At 40.2% G+C, this 21,327-nt stretch overlaps 2 protein-coding genes across 18 annotated transcripts in view; both read right to left on the reverse strand.

Moving 5' to 3' along the window:
• Window positions 1-1,012: 1,012 nt before the first annotated feature.
• On the reverse strand, window positions 1,013-15,305 carry LOC112458246. Of its 2 annotated transcripts, XM_025021776.1 has the most exons (8): window positions 15,223-15,305; window positions 9,951-10,151; window positions 8,968-9,347; window positions 5,254-5,793; window positions 4,374-4,638; window positions 3,704-3,802; window positions 1,641-2,522; window positions 1,013-1,097 (listed from the first exon to the last, which is right to left on the reverse strand). In XM_025021776.1, the coding sequence occupies exons 4-7, from the start codon at window positions 5,776-5,778 to the stop codon at window positions 1,648-1,650; spliced, it is 1,764 nt and encodes a 587-aa protein (XP_024877544.1). In that variant the 5' UTR covers window positions 5,779-5,793; window positions 8,968-9,347; window positions 9,951-10,151; window positions 15,223-15,305; the 3' UTR covers window positions 1,013-1,097; window positions 1,641-1,647. The 2 variants fall into 2 exon arrangements, with proteins under 2 accessions (XP_024877544.1, XP_024877545.1); XM_025021777.1 differs by lacking the exons at window positions 8,968-9,347; window positions 9,951-10,151 and having other exon boundaries at window positions 15,223-15,290.
• LOC112458245 (potassium voltage-gated channel subfamily H member 6) overlaps window positions 10,410-21,327 on the reverse strand; it is a 98,179-nt gene continuing 87,261 nt past the window's right edge. For 8 of the 16 annotated variants that reach the window (XM_025021761.1, XM_025021760.1, XM_025021771.1 and 5 more), the window contains 9 exons: window positions 20,926-21,235; window positions 20,430-20,766; window positions 19,964-20,148; window positions 19,651-19,775; window positions 18,828-18,923; window positions 18,421-18,561; window positions 17,862-18,183; window positions 16,273-16,512; window positions 10,410-15,951 (listed from right to left, as the gene is read on the reverse strand). In XM_025021761.1, the coding sequence (XP_024877529.1) occupies window positions 15,597-15,951; window positions 16,273-16,512; window positions 17,862-18,183; window positions 18,421-18,561; window positions 18,828-18,923; window positions 19,651-19,775; window positions 19,964-20,148; window positions 20,430-20,766; window positions 20,926-21,235 (2,111 nt within the window). In that variant the 3' untranslated portion in view covers window positions 10,410-15,596. Of the gene's footprint in view, window positions 15,952-16,272; window positions 16,513-16,962; window positions 17,610-17,861; window positions 18,184-18,420; window positions 18,562-18,827; window positions 18,924-19,650; window positions 19,776-19,963; window positions 20,149-20,429; window positions 20,767-20,925; window positions 21,236-21,327 lie in introns of those variants that run through there. The other 8 variants (XM_025021775.1, XM_025021762.1, XM_025021764.1 and 5 more) reach the window with 7 other exon arrangements.

Raw genomic sequence — 21,327 nt, forward strand, 5'->3', positions numbered from 1 at the left:
AAATGAAAAATAAAGTAACTTTCTTGAGATGATCTCTCTGGCGAACTGTATAGACTCGTCTGACACCCTGACGTTGACGTTTTTTTTATAGATTAGAAGTTAGAACACAATATAGCACAATAGCACACAGTTGCGCGATCTGGAACATTTCCTTAAACTACAGCGTGTATTATTCCATGATAAAAGCAAAAAATAAGAAACTTTGGAATATCTTTATTTTTCGTTTAAAAGTTTGTAATTTTGAAAAATTAATATTAAGTTGTGAACATAAAATGTAAATAAGTAAATCGCGACTGTATCAAATATACCCGATATGTTAATCAGTATATTATACCTGAAAAGCATAATATATTGATTATTTATTAAAAATGTAATTTATAATCGGATCTTTTAGCGCAAACATCTTACACTATATAAAATTCAGAGTATCATAGACGTTTAATATAAAAGAGGTTTTACATTTATTTATTTCAAGAAATTAACATGTACATAAGATATTAACAATAAGACCATTTTTTTCATGGCTGTAAGTCTCTTATATGGGCTCCATTATTCTGGTGTCCTTTTGGGACTTACGTATTTCCAAATCCGCCACGATTGCAAATGGCGAACGGATGGAACTTAGAAAGTCTTTATCACAAATTTAAATAAGATTAATCGCAGTGGTTGTTATATTAATATTAGAGAGCTATTTCGTTAATATCTAAGTTCAGGTTTTCTGGTTTGCCCACAGAAACCGCGTAAATCGTTTCTGTCGACAGACCGAGTTATATACGGAGGGTCTCAAAAGATATAACTTCTAATCTTCGCTTCGTTCAATAGAAATCCTTCGAGACACGCAGTATAACCGTACGACACACTTCGGTGTCGTGAACTCGGTGCGTTTCAATGGTACGCGTATCCTCTAGCGGATGTGAGTGTTCCTTTGTATTGGCTCGGAAATGTATTCCGCAGATCCGCTTTCGCCGATTCCTTTCCCTCGCCTCCCGTATATATGAGCGCCGGTGACGAAAGTTCTTATCGTCCATAAGGATAAGGATATGACCATTTGTACCTGTATCTGGCCGGACGTGGATAATACGCGAACGCGTAGACCACTGCAACAGAGAGCACGGTTGCATGCAATAAAATATAAAATATACAATGACACACTTTTTCTTTTATTAACACACGTGATAGATATATTAATCTATCGTGAGATTTTCACGGGAATATAAACCAATTATTCTTTTCAACCTATCAAAAATAAATTATTTTATTAGAATGAAGAAGTTAAGTTAGGTCTTTAAGTATAGCTAAGCCTGCAAATGTCGCTTCAAAGTAACTTTTGTTTTTTGATTGCGAATAATTGCGATGTGATTTCGGAGAAAGCCTGTGACAATATTTACCCTATTTATTCTGTTTGCCTATCTTTCCGTGAAATTATATGTTTCATATACCATATTATGTATAATTGTCAGGAAAGTAGATATTTAATTTTTTTTACACATTCGGGATTGAAATACATTGGTTTATGCACTTTCCATTCTAGTATTTGGGAGATAGACGTATTCTTTTGAAAAATATTCGTTGTATTCGACAAGAAACTTTTAGAAAGTATTCACACGCCTATTATATTCATCGCCGACGTCGTTACTTGCCTCGACCTTATAGCCGATGGAGCCTCTGCAACGACGCGTATCGCGCGAGTCGTTTGGCAAACGCCCGCCTCTGGACGTTCCTCTTACGGAAATGTTCCAACGTGCCGAGAGCCGAGGTCGGTACCAATGATCCTTGGCTCTGCCAATAGTAAGTCGACGGCATCGGGTTCAAAAGCGGTACTTTCAGCGGGCCGCCCAAGCTGCCGTGAAGGTGGTCCGTGAATTGATGTTGCCCGCGAAAGTTCAAGTGTGGCTGCAACTTGGGCAGATTGAAGGCATCTGAATCGCCCAGGAGGGATATTTTCAAGGGCGCGATTTGCGGTTCGGTATCCACGGACAGACTCGCGTATACCGACGTACCGCCGTCGTCGTCGTGCGGCAGCTTGGGCGGATCCAGCAGAGAACTATGCGGATTTGGATACTGAATCTGCTGCAGCGGCGGGTACTCCACGTTCGGCTGGATCGACAGGGTTTGGTCCAGGCCTATATTTGAGAAGTGATGATGCGACGTGGTCTGCGGTAGTTCGGGCCGTTGGTAAGCGCCGTCTTGAGCGGCAGGATAATTCTGCTCGTAATTATGCGTCGGATTGTTGTGGTTCGCGGGATAGTGACCAGGTATATTATAAGTCGGATGCTGGGCGGGAGGGTGAGAGCCCACGTGGTTGTGGTTGTTATTGAGGCTGTCCTGGCCAGCCACGGTTTGATCCTTCGAGCTGATGCTACCTTTTGGCACGCTATTTAACAGATTCTTGATGACGGAGCTCTTAGTGGGTTCAATGAAACTCTCCGCCGGTCCGTCCTGCACTGCCGCGTTCGTATGTTGATCGTTGTGCTTGTCCAGGTCAGATTTCGTCACGATCAGCAGGCCGCCCTGACCATTGTCTGTGAACGTGACGTCTGTCAGTCTCGTCGACAAATTTATTCGGTGCTTTAAAGTATTAGGTACAAGTTCGTTAGTCGAGTAGGAGCATAAAAGCAGGTACTGTCGAGATCGATTAGCACGTTGTTGCGTATGTGCTGAGTGTACTGTAACGTGTCCGTTGAGCAAGTGCGAAGTGTGAACAAGATGACAAGTCCTGGTTCTAGTTTCGCACGTTCAATACACGGATGGATACACTTACACATATATTTGCAGGGGACTATCACAGGGTTTAATTGTCACAATTCACAATACGGTGTAGTGCGTTTGTGTTGCGCTAAATTCTAGACAAGTGAATTTTGGATGTGGTATAGTGACAACGTGGAACAATCTCTTTATTTTTTGATTACAGAGTATCCCAAATATTCGATATAATCACCGTATACCGTTTTACCAAGTAATACGCTGATGATTTCGATATATTTTTCAACGATATTTTACGCAGGCACATATACGTATAAAATTAACAGAAATTGAAGAAGTATGTCAGGAAACAGGCTTTACCGTAGCCTCCTGCCTCTCGCCAACTTTCGGGGAAAGTGAAAGGTCGCATGCTGATACATTCATGGGAAAACATTGGTGGATCGTGAAACGAGTTCTTCCGGGAGAAGAACGAAGAACATTCACATTCACTGCGTCATTTAACGATGATGACGTGCGATACGAAAAGGGAAATTCGGGCGTCATTAAGCGAATCACATTACATGTTTCAAGAAAAAATCGAAAGCGTCGGTATTCGATAAAAGATCAAAGATATAACTGTTGTCAGATTACATCGACATTGGACAGTAAAATTTATTCGTGAAAGCGATATTCGTGCGTCATTCTTTTAATGAATTAAGAAATATAATATACCTTCCGTAGTTTAATCGTTTCGAAAATTTGAAGAGAAACTAAATACTTTTTAAAATAATTTTCCTTTTGCTCCATATCGAAGCTGTTCTCTTTCCTCAAATAATTGCTTAATTAATGCAATGTCGGAAATATTAGATGAAAGCGGTTATACTTATCAAGTCTTCATCAACGCGTAATAATTACTGTGAGTTAATTGCTGGTATCTTAGAAAAGCACGAAGATACAGGAACGGAATATAATCCAAGGTACTTTGCAACGTTATAATTACATATATAAATGTGAAACCTACCGTCTGATGCCGGCAATCCGTAGGTTCCGTGTGCAGAAAAGTCACCGGGCACTTCGGAAAAATCACTTGGCGGTGCCCCTGAATAACTATGTTCATGTCCTGTAATTTCGAAAGAAAGCAATTGATAAAACCCTGAGAAGAAATAGAGATCTTATTTCTAATGAGATTAATCTAATAATTATACATCAACAGTAATACAATGTAATGTGTGCGCGCTAAAAAACTTCATCGTACACAATGCCGATCTATTTCGAACCTTTTTTATCGATTATAAAATTATAATATTATAACATTAGATTGTTATCGCTTCTTGAACGGATTTGAGAAAAGCGAATAATACTCGGTTAGGCCTCGGATGCGTGATTACCGTGAATATCCGGCTTCACGGATAATCAGTCGGTTCGTAAATACTAAAATGACTTTCTATAGGCTGCTATTTCTCGATATAAAATTACATCTTTGATCGATTTCCACGTCTAATCGGTTGAATATGGCGTACACATAGGTGAGCGTACAATAGAAAGTAAATGCGTCAAGTTTTTAGCATGTGTAACATTTGTAATTTGCGTGTGTATGCAACTTAGTTTTTTAATAGCTTTCTAATCGATCATATCGTAATAATAGCATCGGAAAATTCGACAAATTCTGCTCGGTGAAGATTATATTTTACCTATATGTTGAACCGGTGGATGACCATAGTAAGGTTCTGGATAAGGTTTCGATTGCGTGCTGGCCACCAGGTGTTTACCGAAGGACGTGATAGCATCCCCTGCTTTAGCGACAACTTTGCCTTTGCCCGATAGTAGGTAGCCACCTCCTTTTACTAGTTGTCCTTTGAGAGCCAACACACCGCCACTTATTGCCTTGAGAGCTTGGAACAACGTGCTAAAAATCGCCTTTTTGAAGTCCCATGTGCTGAGTGGCTTCTCCTCGTACTGAAGAAATAACGAGATTAATGTTAAATTATATTACAAAATTAGATTGTAATTTATTGCGTAACAAAATAACTTAACTTTGAAATAGCGGAAATGATATATCTTTTTCACTTCTTCCTACACCGACATTTTTCCACTTATTTTCTAATTAACGTCGTATTAAATTGCTCGTTACTCAGCATAACAGCTTGTTTAACGCGAGATGCCGCGATTTTCATCTTGCAGAGTCATTTACTTTAATTGCTGCGCGGAATATATCGCGATAAAGAAAAAAATCTTAACGATGATCATAAAGCAATTAAGAGCGTAGATAATGAAAAGGTAAACGGTAGACGGAACCAGTTAGAATTTCGCTCCTTTGCGGCAATGTGGATGACCTACATCATGTTTCCAGCATAAACAACTTTTTCTTTTTGCAACTGCAGAGAATATTAATTAATCAGTTTGTCTCTTTCTTCTAAATTTAACATAAAAATCTATATTTCTCTATGTTACTATTTTACTATTTTTGATAACGTTTCTGTTCGCATTAAAATTTAAATAAACTTCATTCAAATAAAAGAGAACGCAAGGTACGCGACATCCGCCTTATATGTGAATAAAAGTATCGATTACCGAATAAGCATGATGTTCCACCGTAGGTGCACCGTATACCGGTTTGTACGCCGATTCGCTGCTACCCGCTGATGCTTTCGCCGCGGATCCACTTGATGCACTCGCGACTCCAGATAACACTCCACCTGCTATGCTGGTTAAAAGACCGGCGGATCCGAGATCGAAACCTCTCTTTATCCTGTCCTGCATCAGCGCGGCGTATCTCGGATCGGCAATAACGTCGATTATCAGTTTATCGTCGTCAGTCCGCTTTGTCGCGTCCGCTTCCGTTTGTTCAGGCAGAGCCTCAGACATCTCCCAAGACACATTCTGATCTGCATCGCTTTTCGTCCCATCTAACTGATTATGATCCACGGAAGACTTCCATGTCTCCAACAAACTTAAGAATTCGGATTCTCGATCTTCCGCGGTTCTTCGATACGGTGCTAATCGCTCTAGCTGTTCCGCGGCACTCTTCAGCAACGTCTCCTGATCGCTCTCCGTAATTTCTGATCGAGCCACGATTATCGAGCACCACGTTACCATCAAGAATTCTGATAGCTGAAACGCACGATAAAATGATAAATGCAGAGAATTACAATCGATCCGTAAATTCTTTGGGTATCGAGATTTTTCGTTATATTAAATACAAGAAAAAATTGTTAAACAAATTCATTCTTTTCTACAAGCTTTTTTGTTATTAAGATAAGAAGGGCCAATAACCGAACATTATTTTGTTATTATTAATTCTGATAGAGTATGACGATATCAGACTAACGATCGAATTCCGCTGAGTTCATAAACGATATAATATTGTGGTTTGGGGAAGTCTGTCTGATTCGTTAAGCGTCGTTAACTTTTTACCACGGTGCATTTTGAGGGTCGAGTGTTGATTTCCGAATTGCTCGAGCGTAGAGCGCATCGACGCGAGCGTAGCAAGTAGAGCGATGTTGGGTGAAAGTCACGCGACTACCGGCAATTCGAAGTGCGCTTCACCACGCGGCTCGCCATACATGACTTGAGGCAACAACAGCCTATCTCGCGAATACCGATGATTTCACGCAGATACCGCAAGACAACTCAAATTAAACTATTGCTAATTAGCGATAAGATTAAAGTTGCGCAATCTGTCTCTCTTGACGGAACAATGTTGTGTCTTCCGGGTTTTAGCATCGCGTTTCTCTCGTGAATGAGGTCGTTAATCTATTAGAGCAAAGGTAACAAAAACGAGAACAATTCCGAATTATAAGGCAGACAAACATAATAGAATTGACGAAATTGAATAATCTGCGATTTCGTCGCGGAGAATCGTTTCACTTGAACGAGCGAGAGTGATCATCGTAACCTTGATCTTGCATGTGTAGAATCATCGCTGACCTAGTTCTCCTACGATCGTTTGCTGCGCGAATTTCTTGGCGATTTCTAAAAAAACGGTATAGCAAATGGTCGCTAATAAAAATTTCTGACTTCCGTAGGGCAAAATTGAGCCTTTTGAATGACAGCTGTTTTCATAAAATAGAAAGATGAAATAAGACAAATTTTCGGTGCAAAGTTTTTGTAGTCACGTGTGAATTTTTTGCCACTCGACTCGCTTGGATTATATCATTCATTTGTCAACTTTTTTACCTTCCGTCCTGTGTCGGATATGCATAACAACTGGAAAGTGATCTAATTAGAAAATAAATCACAGAAGAAGATATGAAAGCAGCCATAAGTGCGAAAACTAAACTTTCCAGTACTTTCGTAATGTATTTATAAATTTCTAAGGCATTTCCGAAGTGGATAAAAAAATTTTCGTGGTAAATTTTAATCTTTCTCTTCGCAAATAAAGGCTTGGAGCTAGAAAGATTAAGCACACATGTTGAGATGTTGAGATTTGTTTAACGAACAGTCAGAGAGAAATCAGATAGATGGAATACAAGCAATAGACATATATATGCAATGTGCTTAGGATCAACATTGCGAATTATATATAATAAACAAAATAACTTGCGTAATATATTGCGTAGAGTTTGCCATTTTGTAGAAAGTAACAAAAAAGTGGATTTCAATAAACATCACGTTAACGCTGCAGTAATTATTTCTTCACGGTTTGCAACTTTCGTAGCCGAAGGCTATAGAACTATTCCGCATAAATTTCTTCATTGTTACAAGTGTGAAACTCGCGAGTACACTGGAAGAAAGGTTACGGTCAGACTTTATAGAACTTTCACGTGGATGAGAAGCAAGGCGCCTTGCTGGTAATTGGCGTGAAATTCGCTGATAACAAACAATTAATGGTCAGAGAAGAAGAAAAAGAAGAAAAGGCGCAAGATCTCATTAATAATTCAAAGATTATTGGCACTTTTCAGTTGCTTGCTGTAAGATTTGCAGTCTTTGCTATAACGAAAAAAGTAAATCGCGAAAGATTAGCAAACAACTATCATCGCGTGAATTAATATAATATTAAAAGTTGCAAATGCCGAAGCTCCTTTCAATTGACGCTTAAGTATTAAAGCACTTCACACGTGTTCACACAAAGATAGATGAACAGAACGATGCATGAGAACTGTGAAGCGCGTACCTTCATACTTGACTTTCACAGTATAACGGTGAAATGATCACAGCACTCTCACTAAACCCACTAACCATCGCTATGAAATATATCCTCTCTTTATACTGACTCCCACTTTGCCGATGATCAAGAAAGTGGCATCAGTGGCATTCACCTTGCCGGGTTGCGTCTGCCAAAATTCGTGCGGTTACGTTGCAACGCGTGAGATTGCTTTACGAATGACAATTAAGCAGAATTTTATTTCACTTCCTATGTATAATCGACATCATTAAACAAATAGTTAAAGGAAATTTCGATGTAAAATCATAATGCTCCGATTTTAACTCAATATTTTTTTTTATATTATCGATTTAATTTTATATTAGATCGCAAGCTTGTCCACGCTGTCGTACAAATAGAATTCGAAAAAGTTAAAATTAAAAGTATATTTTGTAGAATAATAGCGAAAGTATTTTGCATTTCCAATTTTTTTTGTTTGGTGACCAAATGAGTGTCTCATTAAAATATGTGATTTCGATCATTATATATTTTAGAATTTTTATATATTAATGTGTTAGTATTTTTAATAAGTATGACCTAGTAGCAACGAGACAAATAAAATCACATAACTCTCTGAACGTAATAATGCGTTTTAAAAATATGTCGTAAGCTGAAGATGCAACGATACGATAAAATGATACGGATATCCGTTAGCTTTTTATCGTGTCGCATTGTCAAGTGTTGCATCGTGGAACCGCTCATTTACTTTCTTCGATTTCCATCGCGTTAACTTAAACCTGTCACGAATGCAGACCGAAATTCGCGACGCTGAATGCAATTACGCGTTAGGTGCACACTGCGATCAGATGCATCGTAGAAAGGCGGAAAAGGAAGAATTCGGGATATCGTTTTTGACGAAATTCGTGAGTCGAATCACGCGAACGAAAGTCTCCGGATGAAACCCGCGTTGTCTCTTTAGAATATCGATCTTGCTCATTAAGTAACACGCTCGTCTTCGCGTTTGTCATAGACACGTATACAGACTGTCACAAATTAGCAACGAGTATACAAGTATTTGTTGTACATAACTAAAAACTATATAGGTAATAATCGAGGCGACATGATATCTATATTTTTCATATTTATTTCAATTGTAAATTAATTATTTAATAATTACATGTAAATTTGATACATAACCTTACCTTTGGTCGTATATCGTCCACTGAATGAAACCAAAACCATTACAGCGTGATGGCCCCTTTGTCTCTATTGTCTTTCCGACGATATCGAGTAGAAAGTATGTCGTTAACGGACGTCGATTTATATTTCGATTGTAATTCGCGGGGGACGCGGGAGGAGTCGATTAACCACAGATATAATTCACGAGTTGTATTTTATGTCCCGCGTAATAACAAGATGATTACCATCAATTGTGATCTGTGCAACTGTAACGACTGACGGAGCTTCACTCGCGTTTCCTGACGTTTCCTCTTTCTGGACGTTGAATTCACAATCACGAATAATCAATTTTGCTGCTCAATTATTATATAAGTTGCGATCGTGTTTCAACTGATATTTATATCTGAAAATGCGTAAAATAATAAATAATGTTCATTTCATGACCAGTTTCGTATTAATATCTAATATAGAATAATAAATTCATGATAATTTTTGTTAATTAGATTCGGGATGATTGCAACTTCTTTCTTTAATTTTTTAATTTCTGTTTACACTTCTTAATTCGTAGAAAATAGTAAATTATAATGGGGGCGGCAGTGTGGTCTAGTGGTAGAGCGCCAGACTCGTAACCTGAGGAACCAGGTTCGAGTCCACTAGAGCCATGTAAGCATGGAATGTTTTTCCGATAGCTGCGCCTCTCCGTGCAAGATAGGCTCTTGTGCGGAGAAAACTGGGCTCCGTCTCTCGGAAAGAGACGTTAAGCCGTTGGTCCAAAGGGTTAAAGTGAGAGGGGAAAGATAGTATTGGTAGTAGATTGCGAACCCTACGGGGGTATGCAATATATTACGAAAAAAAAAGTAAATTATAACGGTAACAATAAAAATGAGATTCTTAATCAAGTAACTCGAAAGTTGATAACATAGGACATTCACTCATATAACATACTAGATTTAAAGGTTTTTTCTAGTCTGTCGTAATATTTATTGCGGGATGTGTTGCCACTTACCTAGTCGTTTCGTTCAAACTTGACAACGATAGCTCTTCGTGAATCGATATTTAGATCTGTAGTAATAGCAAATTGCTATCAGAGGAACAAACACTCCAATCAATCCGTCATTTTCCCTTTACTTCTACATCATACTTTCTTCTCGAATGTAATGTGCATAAAATTTCGATCCTATTATCCCTTGAATCTCTCTTCTATCATCTGAGTGTAATATAAAAAAATCAATGATAGAACAATGACAAAAATAATAAATATGTATAATTACCATTAAAGTAACAAAAATGAAGAATAATCTTTTTGATCTAGAGTTATGTTCTAAACATTATAGGTATATAGTTTTTATGATCTGTTTTTAACGATATCGTTAAACAAATTGCTGATAGTAAGAAAGAAAAAAGAAATTGTAAGGGCAGTACGGGGAAGCCGGACATAATGAGGCAAATATAAGTAAAATGCATATTGGCATAGTGAAAATATGTAATAAACATATTTTATGCAATATATATGAAAACTTATAGATACACAACACAGTTTCGTCACCACCGGTATCACCGCCACTCCCAGCGCCTGCTCCACCGCTAATCAACAATCGTTTTCATTTGATCAAATCTGCAAATTCACAACTTACACAATAATACAGATACGACGTTAATAGAATAACACTTGATCCGCAAGTAAAATTCAATATTTAAAACAGTGTGACAGAGTACTTTGATCAATTTTGTCATTTCTTGAAACCTAAATAATGTTAAATTATTACGATTATAATTTACAGTTTTATGAAAAACAGAATACAAAATGAATAAAATTAAAATCAAATGATGATAAATTAATTTTGATTTCCTACTGAAAATCAGCTACTTGAGCTGTTCCGCCCTTGGGAGGGCGGATCGGGGAGATGTTGATGCTCTCAGGACCATCTCGCCCTGCGATCGGGGATGTTAGCTGGAGGGCAGGAGCGGGGCGGGGGCGGTGCAAAAAGTCTCCTTTGTCGCATTCACTTTCGAACTAATCTCCATGTTACAAGTGTTACAAATCAGTGCGCTCGACGTACAATCGTACAATCCAAGATTATATCATATATTATATACAGAACAATCTCTTAAATCGCTGAATCTGGATAAAGAACGCGTGATTGGATTCGTCTACCGCGATTGGGAATTTTTTCCTTCCGTCTGCTTTTCTCGCACTCCGCGTCTCTTCAATTTTGCACGCAAATTTCCGACGTTTTTTTTTGCGAGCGCGCGAGAAAACATTGTTGAAACTCGGATCCAATTTCGCCTCGATTCAGCTCTCGATACGAAATCAACTTCGAATTTCATTAAACTCCCATTTTTCGCATGGGAAATGTGTCTCGGTTCTGGAATTGAAAAATTCAGAATTATATCCACACACGCGAATGAACCAATCGCGGTAGAGAAAAAGCAAGAGGCGGCTTTGATGAGAGATCGCAGGATTTTATTTTCATCGGCGAGCAGGCGATAGAGATTGAAAATCTGAGGGATCAAGGTACTCGATGATACATATTACTCGTGCGTAGCCACTCGATAGTTTGAAAGACGAAGGACGAAAGTATGCGCCAGGCGAAAAAGTTGCGAAGCTCCGATGGAAGGATCTCGGGCGATCCTTTCTCGACGATGGACTTGTGCTCAGTATCCTCTTTTAAACAATTTCGAGATTGCCGAAACCTTCCGCGATATTGAGCTCCTCGGAATTGTAGAAAGGGACACACAGACGCGCGAACGGATCGTACCAATTATCGCGTTTGGCATAGTGACGTGGTTAAGAAGTCGACATAATTAGAACCGAACTCTTGGATTGCATTCGTCATTCGTCCACTATTTGTCGCGTTGAAAAAACTAGCGGCATGCGAAAACGGCGACGCGTTTGCTATCGCCGAGGTGTCAAAATAATTTCAACGGGCTTTCTTTAGCTTCTCTTTCTATCTATGTAGCTACCAGAATATTAATAACGAAAGCGGGATATTTCTCAAGACATCCATATTTCCAGAACGTTAATTTTCCCCGTGGAACCTTCGTGGAGAAAGAGAGAGTTCTACTATGGCGACTTTTTAATCGTGATCCATTTCCCTCGGAACGTCCTCTCTCGCTGACCTCCTGCTTCGGGATTGAAAGAGCGACGGACTTGTCTTGCACAGCATGAATTTATAATGGGCACAGACACTATGTATAAAATGTTACATACGTTTTTTCCCGCGAAAAATGTAACGTGTTTAAAATACCTTTTAAATGTAGCGTCTACTCGTAAACCGCTTGCTCGCGAGGGAAGTCGGAGTCGTCGTTGTCATAAAATTCGCGATGCAATCGGTGTCGCCCGAGTGCGACTCGCAATTTCGGCGCAAGGGAGATAACTTGATCACGTATCCTTCCCGTTTTGCGCGTATCGTATGCTCAGTGTCTTCGCCAGCTGCGTCTGTCTACGCGATTGAGGGCGGCCACATTTGGCCAGCCGTAGTTTTTCAGTTTTTCACACGAGCTTCATTCTCTCATTCTCACGTTATTCCAGATTATATATATTCAAAGAAATCAATAAAGTTCTTTTGCATGTCCTCAATACTATACTAATTTTCGAAAATATTTTGTTAAAAAAATAAGAAAAAAAACTTGAATATCTTTCATACATAATCCTATACGTTAGAATGAGAGACGTAAACTTGAGCAAACGTAAACAAAATGCACAAAGAATATTTTCTTGATTTGCCGTAATTATTTAGTATTATTTAACATTTGAATAAGATAAAATTACGAACATTGCTTCTATGCATATCTTTTATCCGACTATAAAAATAGTGATCATATTTAGTCACTTAAACCAACGGCAAAAGTAGATAATCCTTAAATGGCACAGCAGGAATACTTAATACAGTCCCAGTTTACATTTGAAGTTAAAAAACAAGGCAAACTGTGGATATTTATTGCTACAACTAGTATAATAAATAAGTAAAAACCCTTCGGTATTAGCAACGGCATTCGGCAATTGATAGTGGAAAAAAAAAACCAGAGAAAAGAATGCCACACCAGTCAAGGAACAATATATCTTTCTGAAGACTGAGCGTCAAGTATTCGGGGAACCAGCCCACACATACGTTAAGAATAATTTCTTTTAATGCGAAACTCCGAGGAGATATGGCCGGCGACGAAAGGCCAGGCGGCGATATGTATTTTCGTCACACAGTACACATATCAGTAATTCGAAACGAGATTTGCGCGGCGAACGTGGCCGCCCTCGGCCGGGACCACGCCAGGCTCTCTTCCTTTTTTCTAAAAAGAATCGTCTAACCGTACGCACAACACCTGCCGTGTACCTAAGTGCGAGAATCCACGTGTGCTGCGTTGTATGTGTATGTGTGTACTACTGATAATTTAACGATCAAAAAACCGCGCTACCTGCAAAATTGAAAAGCTGCGATTTCCCCGTATCAGCGCTGCGCCGCTGCACTATCGTGTCGCAGAGAATTAACTACAAATCGTGTGTGTTTAATCGTTACATCGAAAATATTCGGTATCGGTTACAGCCTAGAATACTGAGCAAAGAACGAATACATCAGCGATCAGTGATCTGTGAACGATCTCGAAGCGCCATTCCCGTGAATTCGAATCCTCTCTCCCTCCCTCTCTCCTCCTTTTCCTTTCTATCGAATATTTAATGTATAATCAAATGTAAAGTCTCGTGTGGCCGGAGTAAGCTTTTCAGGATAGTCGATCACTGTTTTCCAGCCTTCTTAATCGATTCGCGACACTAATGGCGGAAATAGAAACGTCACGGAGAAACGAAAAGAGAGAAAGAGAGATCGACGTTTATACGCGTTTAGGAGCAGAGCGACTTGAAATGCTTTGTAAAAAATTTATAGAATATATATACATCTATCTTTTTCTGTATATGTATATATATGTAGAAGTATATATTATTGCGTAGGCATTATATATATGTCATCGGTGTTATTTTCTTCGTTTCCTTCTCGTCGCGCTTGCGTTTCTCCCATTGTTATACGATAGTAATGATGATAACAATAATAATCATAATAAGAGTACTAATAAAACTAATAATAGTAATAATAATAATTACAATCATAACAATCATAAGAATACGAACTTTGATAATTGTCTAATGTCGCTGGCGCGACACACTTTCGCTGTTGCATTCTGTCTGTATAAAGGACATGACTACTTTATACGGTGGCTGAACCGAGAAAAATCGGTTTCTTCATGTTCCTGTTTAGATTGCTACGTGATAATAGCGCGAAATTTCTTTTGTAAGTACCGTTACCTTAATACTGTGATCTAACGTCGTCTATAAGCAAGAATAAAAAAGAAGATGCTTTCATAGTCGTCTTAATTAATCCGACAAAAATCGAAATTGTCCACGCTCGAGAAGTTCTTAAAGTAAAAAACTCTGTAGTGAACAAATCAATCGTAAAATCTCACATTTCCATCTCACTTAACGCCGAGATGCCAGTGGGGAATCGCGAATCAAAGATTGCCCAAATATTCGTACGATAAATCAACAAAAACGAACGTTTTTCTTAACACCCTTATAATGTCATTTGCCGTAAGAATATTCTTTGGCAACTCCCTCTCCCAATCTCAGATATTCTATTCGTGATTTTGTCCTCGATTTTTCGCGACCATCGTCCATCAAAATTTCTGTAATTTTATTGCGCGACGTATTGTGTACTTTCAATGCGCTTCTTTCGTTTTTATCATGTTCCTCTTATGATATACAGCGCATAAGGTGTCTCTCTTAACATGTAAATATATATAAATAATTATTTGCGAGTCGGTGAGTAAAATAATTGGCGTCTAATTGGCGAGATACGGTATACTTCTTTCGTTTGCTGCTCTTCGACGCGTAAAAAATCGATCTGAAGGAACGAATGTCAGATTGTTTGAACCGCAATGTCGGGAACTCGAAAGAGACGAGCGTTCGATCCGAAGCCGAATGTTTGAAAAGCCTAAATCGCATGGCGATTTTTAACAAGCAATTGTTTAATCCGAATTAGCAGAATAAGGTTGTCTTTCAGAGCATGTGCGATTGGAGGAAACATATATTTTATTTAGTTTTCAAAAAAATGCCCAATTGTTTCGAGTTGATATTGAATTATATAACTATACGGAATTTTTTTGTTAGATTGTTCTCGTAAACTCATAAATTTCCAAAATTAATACAAGTATTTGACATTCTTTCTATCGTATTTCGGATAAATAGTTTAAAAAATTATTTCGATGTATGTTTTTATCATGACTCAACTCACCGTGTTGCTCCTTAATCCTTTCAATCTCAATATATGGGCTATTAGCAAGATTACATTGATTACACCAGATTGACGTTTTTGGACCTCGATGCTTCCTTCAATAGTACGCGCTCCTAAGTTGTCCTATGGATATCGTGTTACGTTCCTTGTAATTCAGCTGCGAGATTTGACTTCAAGTCTTGGCTATGATAGCGATCGGATTAAGAATAAAATTTTCTACGGAGGGATCAAACAGCCTCGGTCGCACTCTCCCGTCTCTCTCGCGCGTCGCAGCTTTCCACGTTTTGTCGATCGGGACAAGCTGATTCTCACGGTGATGTCACGGTGATGGCTCCTAACTAATATAGGACGACCTCCCTCGTGCGTGTTTTCCCTTAACTACCGTGATCCTGATCGAGCTCGTCCAGCGATTCGAGCCTCGCGATCGGTGCTTCGTTTATCGTGAACTCCCACATCGTGTCCTCGCTGGTCTGTCTCGAAGAGTCTTGTTGCCGGGGTCCGCTCGCCTGTCCCCTGGTACCACCCTCATGTCTGCTCTCCGACCGACCCTGTTGTCCCGATGTAGATTCTGTACCGTTGCCGCCGCGATGATTCGACGAGTCCTTACGCGAGTCCCCGCTACGTGGACGTTGGGCGCCTCCTCGATCCTCTGACACTACGCAGCTCCAGGGATCTTCACCCTCCGGTTCCGATCGCTTATTGAACGAGCTGTATCTAGCGCAAGGCACGCTTTTGTTAACGGCGTGATAGCGGCATCCTGTTCGGCATTGAGCGCGGCCACTAAACGTGGACGGGACGAGAGATCGAGAATCGGCGTCCACGTTTAGCAGCCGACGCCAGCAGTGGCATACTTTTCGGTCCATGATTTTAAAACAAAGTTGGAACAAAGTTTAAAACAAGCGACGAGACCGAGTCGTTAATTTGAAATAGCGGACACGCGCCACTGCCAACGTAGTTTTGCTTTCTAATATCCGATATACATGATAGATTAAAATCATCCAGATTTTCGCGTTAAGAATCTCTCTATAATGTCTTTATCAAACTACCTACCCAGTCCGGTATTCGCCTCTCCTGAAAGCAGCGGGTTGGCTATGCCAGGCGTGACCCTGATGGACTTGCTGCTGTGTGCTAGTCGGCACTGCCAGGTCGACCGGTTGACTTTGCGACCTCGTGGGCCCGGTCCGGCCGTTTAGCGCCGTTTGCAACGCCGTTGCGAGCGCGGACGTGTCCGACGTGACGGTCAACCGCGACGTTCCCGATGACGTGGAGGTAGGCTCCCTCATGGGGGGTCTGTTGCAGAGTGGAATAAAGCTCGTATCAGCGAATCGACGCGCGAAAGTTCAGCTTTTTTTTTTTCATAAGAAAACCGCTAAGGATAGCCGAGCGAGATATATACTTGAAGCGTACGTGTTTATGTACAGTGGAATATTCGACAACACAGGCCTCTAATCCTCTAAAGTTTAATCCCGAGCAGTGTCACGGGCCCCGCGCGTTTAGGACTACCGGGCGCGCAATGGGACCGACATCGACCATTCGCGTCGGCTATAATCGATCAAGATTACGAATAAAAAACGACGATGAGAATGATCTATCTAAACGTGCATGAAGGATGATTTATCTTACCAAGAAATCGGTTCCATCAACGTCAGTCAACTTCAATCAGAGTTCGATTGATTGAACTCCAAGAAAGATAAAAGAATCAATCAAGATTAAAATCAACTGAGATTGGCGAAACTGGAAAGAACAAGAAATTTTCTTCAATAGATTCGGAAGTAAAGACTAGTTGAGTTAATTGGAGGTTAATTAGACATGTGAAGAAAATTATTTATCAGCGAAACAGAAGAAAGAAAGAAGTACGTGCAAATTAGAGAGAATAACTTCTAATAAAAGTTTACTTTTATCTTAACGCAATGCTTCTTACTTTTCTTGCATTTCTAGATATACTCTTTCTAAATACTGGATGGACTACGTGATTTGCAAGTGTCAAAGCTTTCGAGGCGTGCGACGTTAGAAATGATAATCTACAGAAAAAGAGTACCAAAAGTATACTACGGTTCTAAAGGCTATAAAATTCCGGAGTAGTGGCACATCGCCTCTGTTTTAAACTAATTGCTTTATACAAAATTGCAGTTATTATTAACGCGATCCAATTATGATTTTTAGGCAGATTATGATTATGCTTATGATCAAAGGGAAAATTTAGAATCTTCGTGATGGATATATGTTAACGCCACGTGCCGTTCGCTTGGACTCGATCTTCGTGACACTGCTCGCAAAGAGTTCAAAGAAGAATACGTGATGGTGATCACCTTCGGAACTTGTCCAACTTTTCCAAAATAAAAGACGCCGAAATCAAATGCAACTGATCCAGGGATTTCGAAAGAAGGCTTTTCAAGAATAACAAAATATCGATTACTTCTTGCGATTCAAGTTTCAGTTTCGGAGTCTACGGCGTCGTGGAAAATCGCAAACCCTCTCTACCGCATCCGAACGAGCGTTGCTGGTACGCAAAACAGTTTCGCACGCGAAACTGGATCTAACGTTAAGTCTCGACGCGCGAGAGAGGTACGCGATCCGACTAATTAGAACCGCTGGAAATTTAACGCGCGAAATCTCGTTTATATTCGTTCCGTTCTTACCTGAACAAACCGTGCGACGTGCTGGGTTGAATCTTTCCGTTTCCGTTGCCCGCCGGTGCCGTCGGCGGCTGCGGCTCGCTCGCCGATCTCTGGACCAACGCGGGCGCACGGCTGCTCTGCTTCGTGCCGGTTGGCGCGGTTCCCGGCATCATCTCGATGCTGGAGCTCTCCCTCGATGAATTGAGCGTCTGCTGGAGCAAGCTCAGGATCAATCTGATCTCGCTGGCCATCGAGTGCTCCAACGAGGATACTTGCCGCGACAGCTGATCGATCCTGGCATTAATCTCCTCCACGGGCCGACCCGGGCCACTCTGAAAGTCGCCTGGAAGGGCAAACGTCTTCATCTCGCGGCAATTCGATCTCGATCGCGATCAAAATTCGAACACAGTTCACGTCGCATCTCGTCGAATCAGCGTGATTACGTTAGGCGATTTTTGATGATGGATATACGATGATAGTACATCAGGTGACGGAATTTTATATCGACGTGAGTGAAACGAAAGCGAAAAATGACGGAAGTCGCGGAAACTACTAAGATTAAGAGAAATGAGGCCCCTACCATGGGAATGAGGATGCTGCGGGGGCGATGGTGTGGTGTAGTGGCTCGACGTTGTCGAAGTGGGATGAACGACGTTTTGATTGAGGCAACTCTCGCCAGCGGCGGAACTCCGGCGCGCTGCTTTCGTCAGCGGCGTGGTCACTAGGTTTTAAACGCCACCGGTGAGTACCACGAGTACGGGAGGAATATATAAATTGAGTGCTACTTATCGCATATAGATGCAATCGCGCTGCGAGATATTCTCTACTACGGCGTGCATCGCGATTAAGAATCTAGATGAAACGACAGTCGTACGTCTTCAGGGTTCTGGCGAGCGGTGCAAAATTCGGCAGGTCAAGGATGATTTTTAGGTGCAACGAGGTCGGGCCAATCTATTTCGGGGTGTTCGGAATATACGGGGTACTTACTTTGTTTCGCGAGGTAATCGTGACTGGTAAGCGGCTGTAGGTGAATCTTGTGTTGACGTAGATCCGGTATGCTGCGCTTGAGATGGGTTAGCATGCCTGAACAACCAGGTTTTAAGGTGTTATCGAACTTGGGACTCAAACAAAAAGCAATACGCTTAGAGGAGGAGAGAAAGAAAAGAGAGAAAGATCTAAACGGGATAGAAGAGGAAAACTGCCGTAATAACGCTAAATAAATCGAAATAATTGATATACGAGCTACACCAAACTGAAGGCAAAATACATTTTAGGAAGCTTAAGATTTAAGATTAAGACGCTTTTAACATTGTTACAAGCGTAACATTGTTACGAATTGTAAGCGAATCTAAGTAGTTGATTCTAATAAATTACGTTGCGCATTTAGCGCTAAATGTGATTATATTAATTTCTAATCATTTTTTTTCTTTTTAATCTTCTTTCTATTTCTAATCATTAAAATTTTCTTATTAAATCCTAAATAAAATTTTAAATCAGATGAATTTAGCGTTAAAGTTTGCATTTACGGATATATTTAGCGCTAAGTGCGAGACGTCAATGCAAGCGCAGTCAATCTTTATACAAGGAATTTTGCTATTAGTTATTGAACAAAGATTGAAAACATCCGAACTGAATTAAACGTATCTTGAATTAAACGTATTAAAAAGAAGTACCCTGCTGTATAGAGGATTTATATCTCGTGCAATGAGTAACATTCCTCAAACATAATATTAAGAACAAACATGAGAAAAACTGGAACATTGTTTCCCCGAAGTGACGAGGCTGAACGAAAGAAATAATAACCGCTCACCAGTTATCGAGTTTAAGGTCGAGCTTCTCTGTTTGGGCTCATCGAATTCCAGATTCAATGGTGTCACGTCTTGACCAGCCTTATCCGTGCTGAACTCTAAGATACCATGACCGCTACCTTTGTCGCTGCAACAGATAAAAAAAGAAGCTGATCGATCAATCTGTCATCTTCAGCAAACATAATACGCTGTGCTTTCATGTTTTCTCTAATATCTATAAAATGTTTATTACAATAATCTTATTAGTCAAACATTGATCTTTCTTTTAATGATAGATTGAGAAAATTGATACAATGAAAAGAGATAATCTCTTACTAGTCATCCTGGTCGTCTTGCAAGGAGTCTTGTCGACCTGTAGGAATAAGATTTGTGCCAGGACCACCGGGTCCTCGACGGTATCTTGGTGGACGGAAAGCAAACCTCCTAGCGTCGATGTCGACGTCGGTTGGAGTACTGACAGGATACCTTGCTGATATTGGATCGACCCCAGCCTGTTCCTCCTAAAGATGAAACGGTGGTTACTCGCGAGTCGGATCGTATATCAATTCGATGAGCATGTAAATGGCTACACGCAGTTAGCCATAGTTAGTTTAAGTGATAATCATAGAGCAAAAATATAATAAAAATGAAAATTTCAAAACTATAAAATGTGTAATGCAAATATAAAAATGTTTCTTTATAAATTTCATCACAAGTAATAATAAAATTTGAAACAAGGGAGAGAACGGAATTATATTAAATCGTAAAATTGCGCGTAAAGAAAGCCGAAAATAGCACTTACATCTCGCATGTTAAAAGTGATCTCAAGATTCTGGCTGAAGTGGTTGGAGAATTCCGGATAAAGTGCCAAGACGTCGAGCAGGTCGTCCCGGTGGATTTTGTGAAGGTCGCAATACGTAAGGGCGCGAACGTTACAAGACGATTTTCCAACCGTCGGATAAATGCACGGATTCTCGCCAAATATGTCGTCCTTGCCCAAAATAGCCATTACGATATCGTCTTTCAGGATCTCGATACTCCCGCGGGATATAAAATACAGGGAAGTCAGCACGTCCCCTCGATGGACTAAAGTATCACCCGGAGGCGCGTGCGTGGTCTTAAACTTTAAGGATAATGCCCTGTTTTGCAAAAAGAAACGAGGGCTTTCTTGTCATCATGAACTTATTATGCGTAAAAGATAATCACATCTCTATTTATGAAAAGTAATAAAAATAAAATATTGTTTTGCACAAGTTTAAAAATAATCAGATTTTCGAAACAAGTTAGGGAGCAAGTACCTTAAACAGCCTGGACTGGCCCCCTCGAAGGCTCGGCAATTGTTTAAAAGATTCCTATTGAGATGAAGACAGATGTCGGCCTGAAGGCACTCGGGGAACCCTTTCAGAACACTGTTCATATCAATCCCGTTCGTATAGGTCCACGCGTGTTGAAAGTACTCTTCTAATCGTTGGCGGAGTGGATTCGGGATCTGGTGAAATCTTATGAATTCCCTGACTCGGAGCATCTGTGTGTGATACCGGGCTGTGCCGCTGTATAGCCTCTGGATGATCGCCGATACATTACCGAAGATACTGGCGTACATCAGGGCTAAAATTGATCGTGTCGTGAAACAAACCGCGAACCCGAGGGATTAAGATGTTTTAGCGGTTTCAGGCGCAAATTTTGCCATTGTTTATTCA

Source organism: Temnothorax curvispinosus, unplaced genomic scaffold (genome assembly GCF_003070985.1).
Source record: "Temnothorax curvispinosus isolate PA1 unplaced genomic scaffold, ASM307098v1 QBEX01008784.1, whole genome shotgun sequence".
NCBI lineage: Eukaryota > Metazoa > Arthropoda > Insecta > Hymenoptera > Formicidae > Temnothorax > Temnothorax curvispinosus.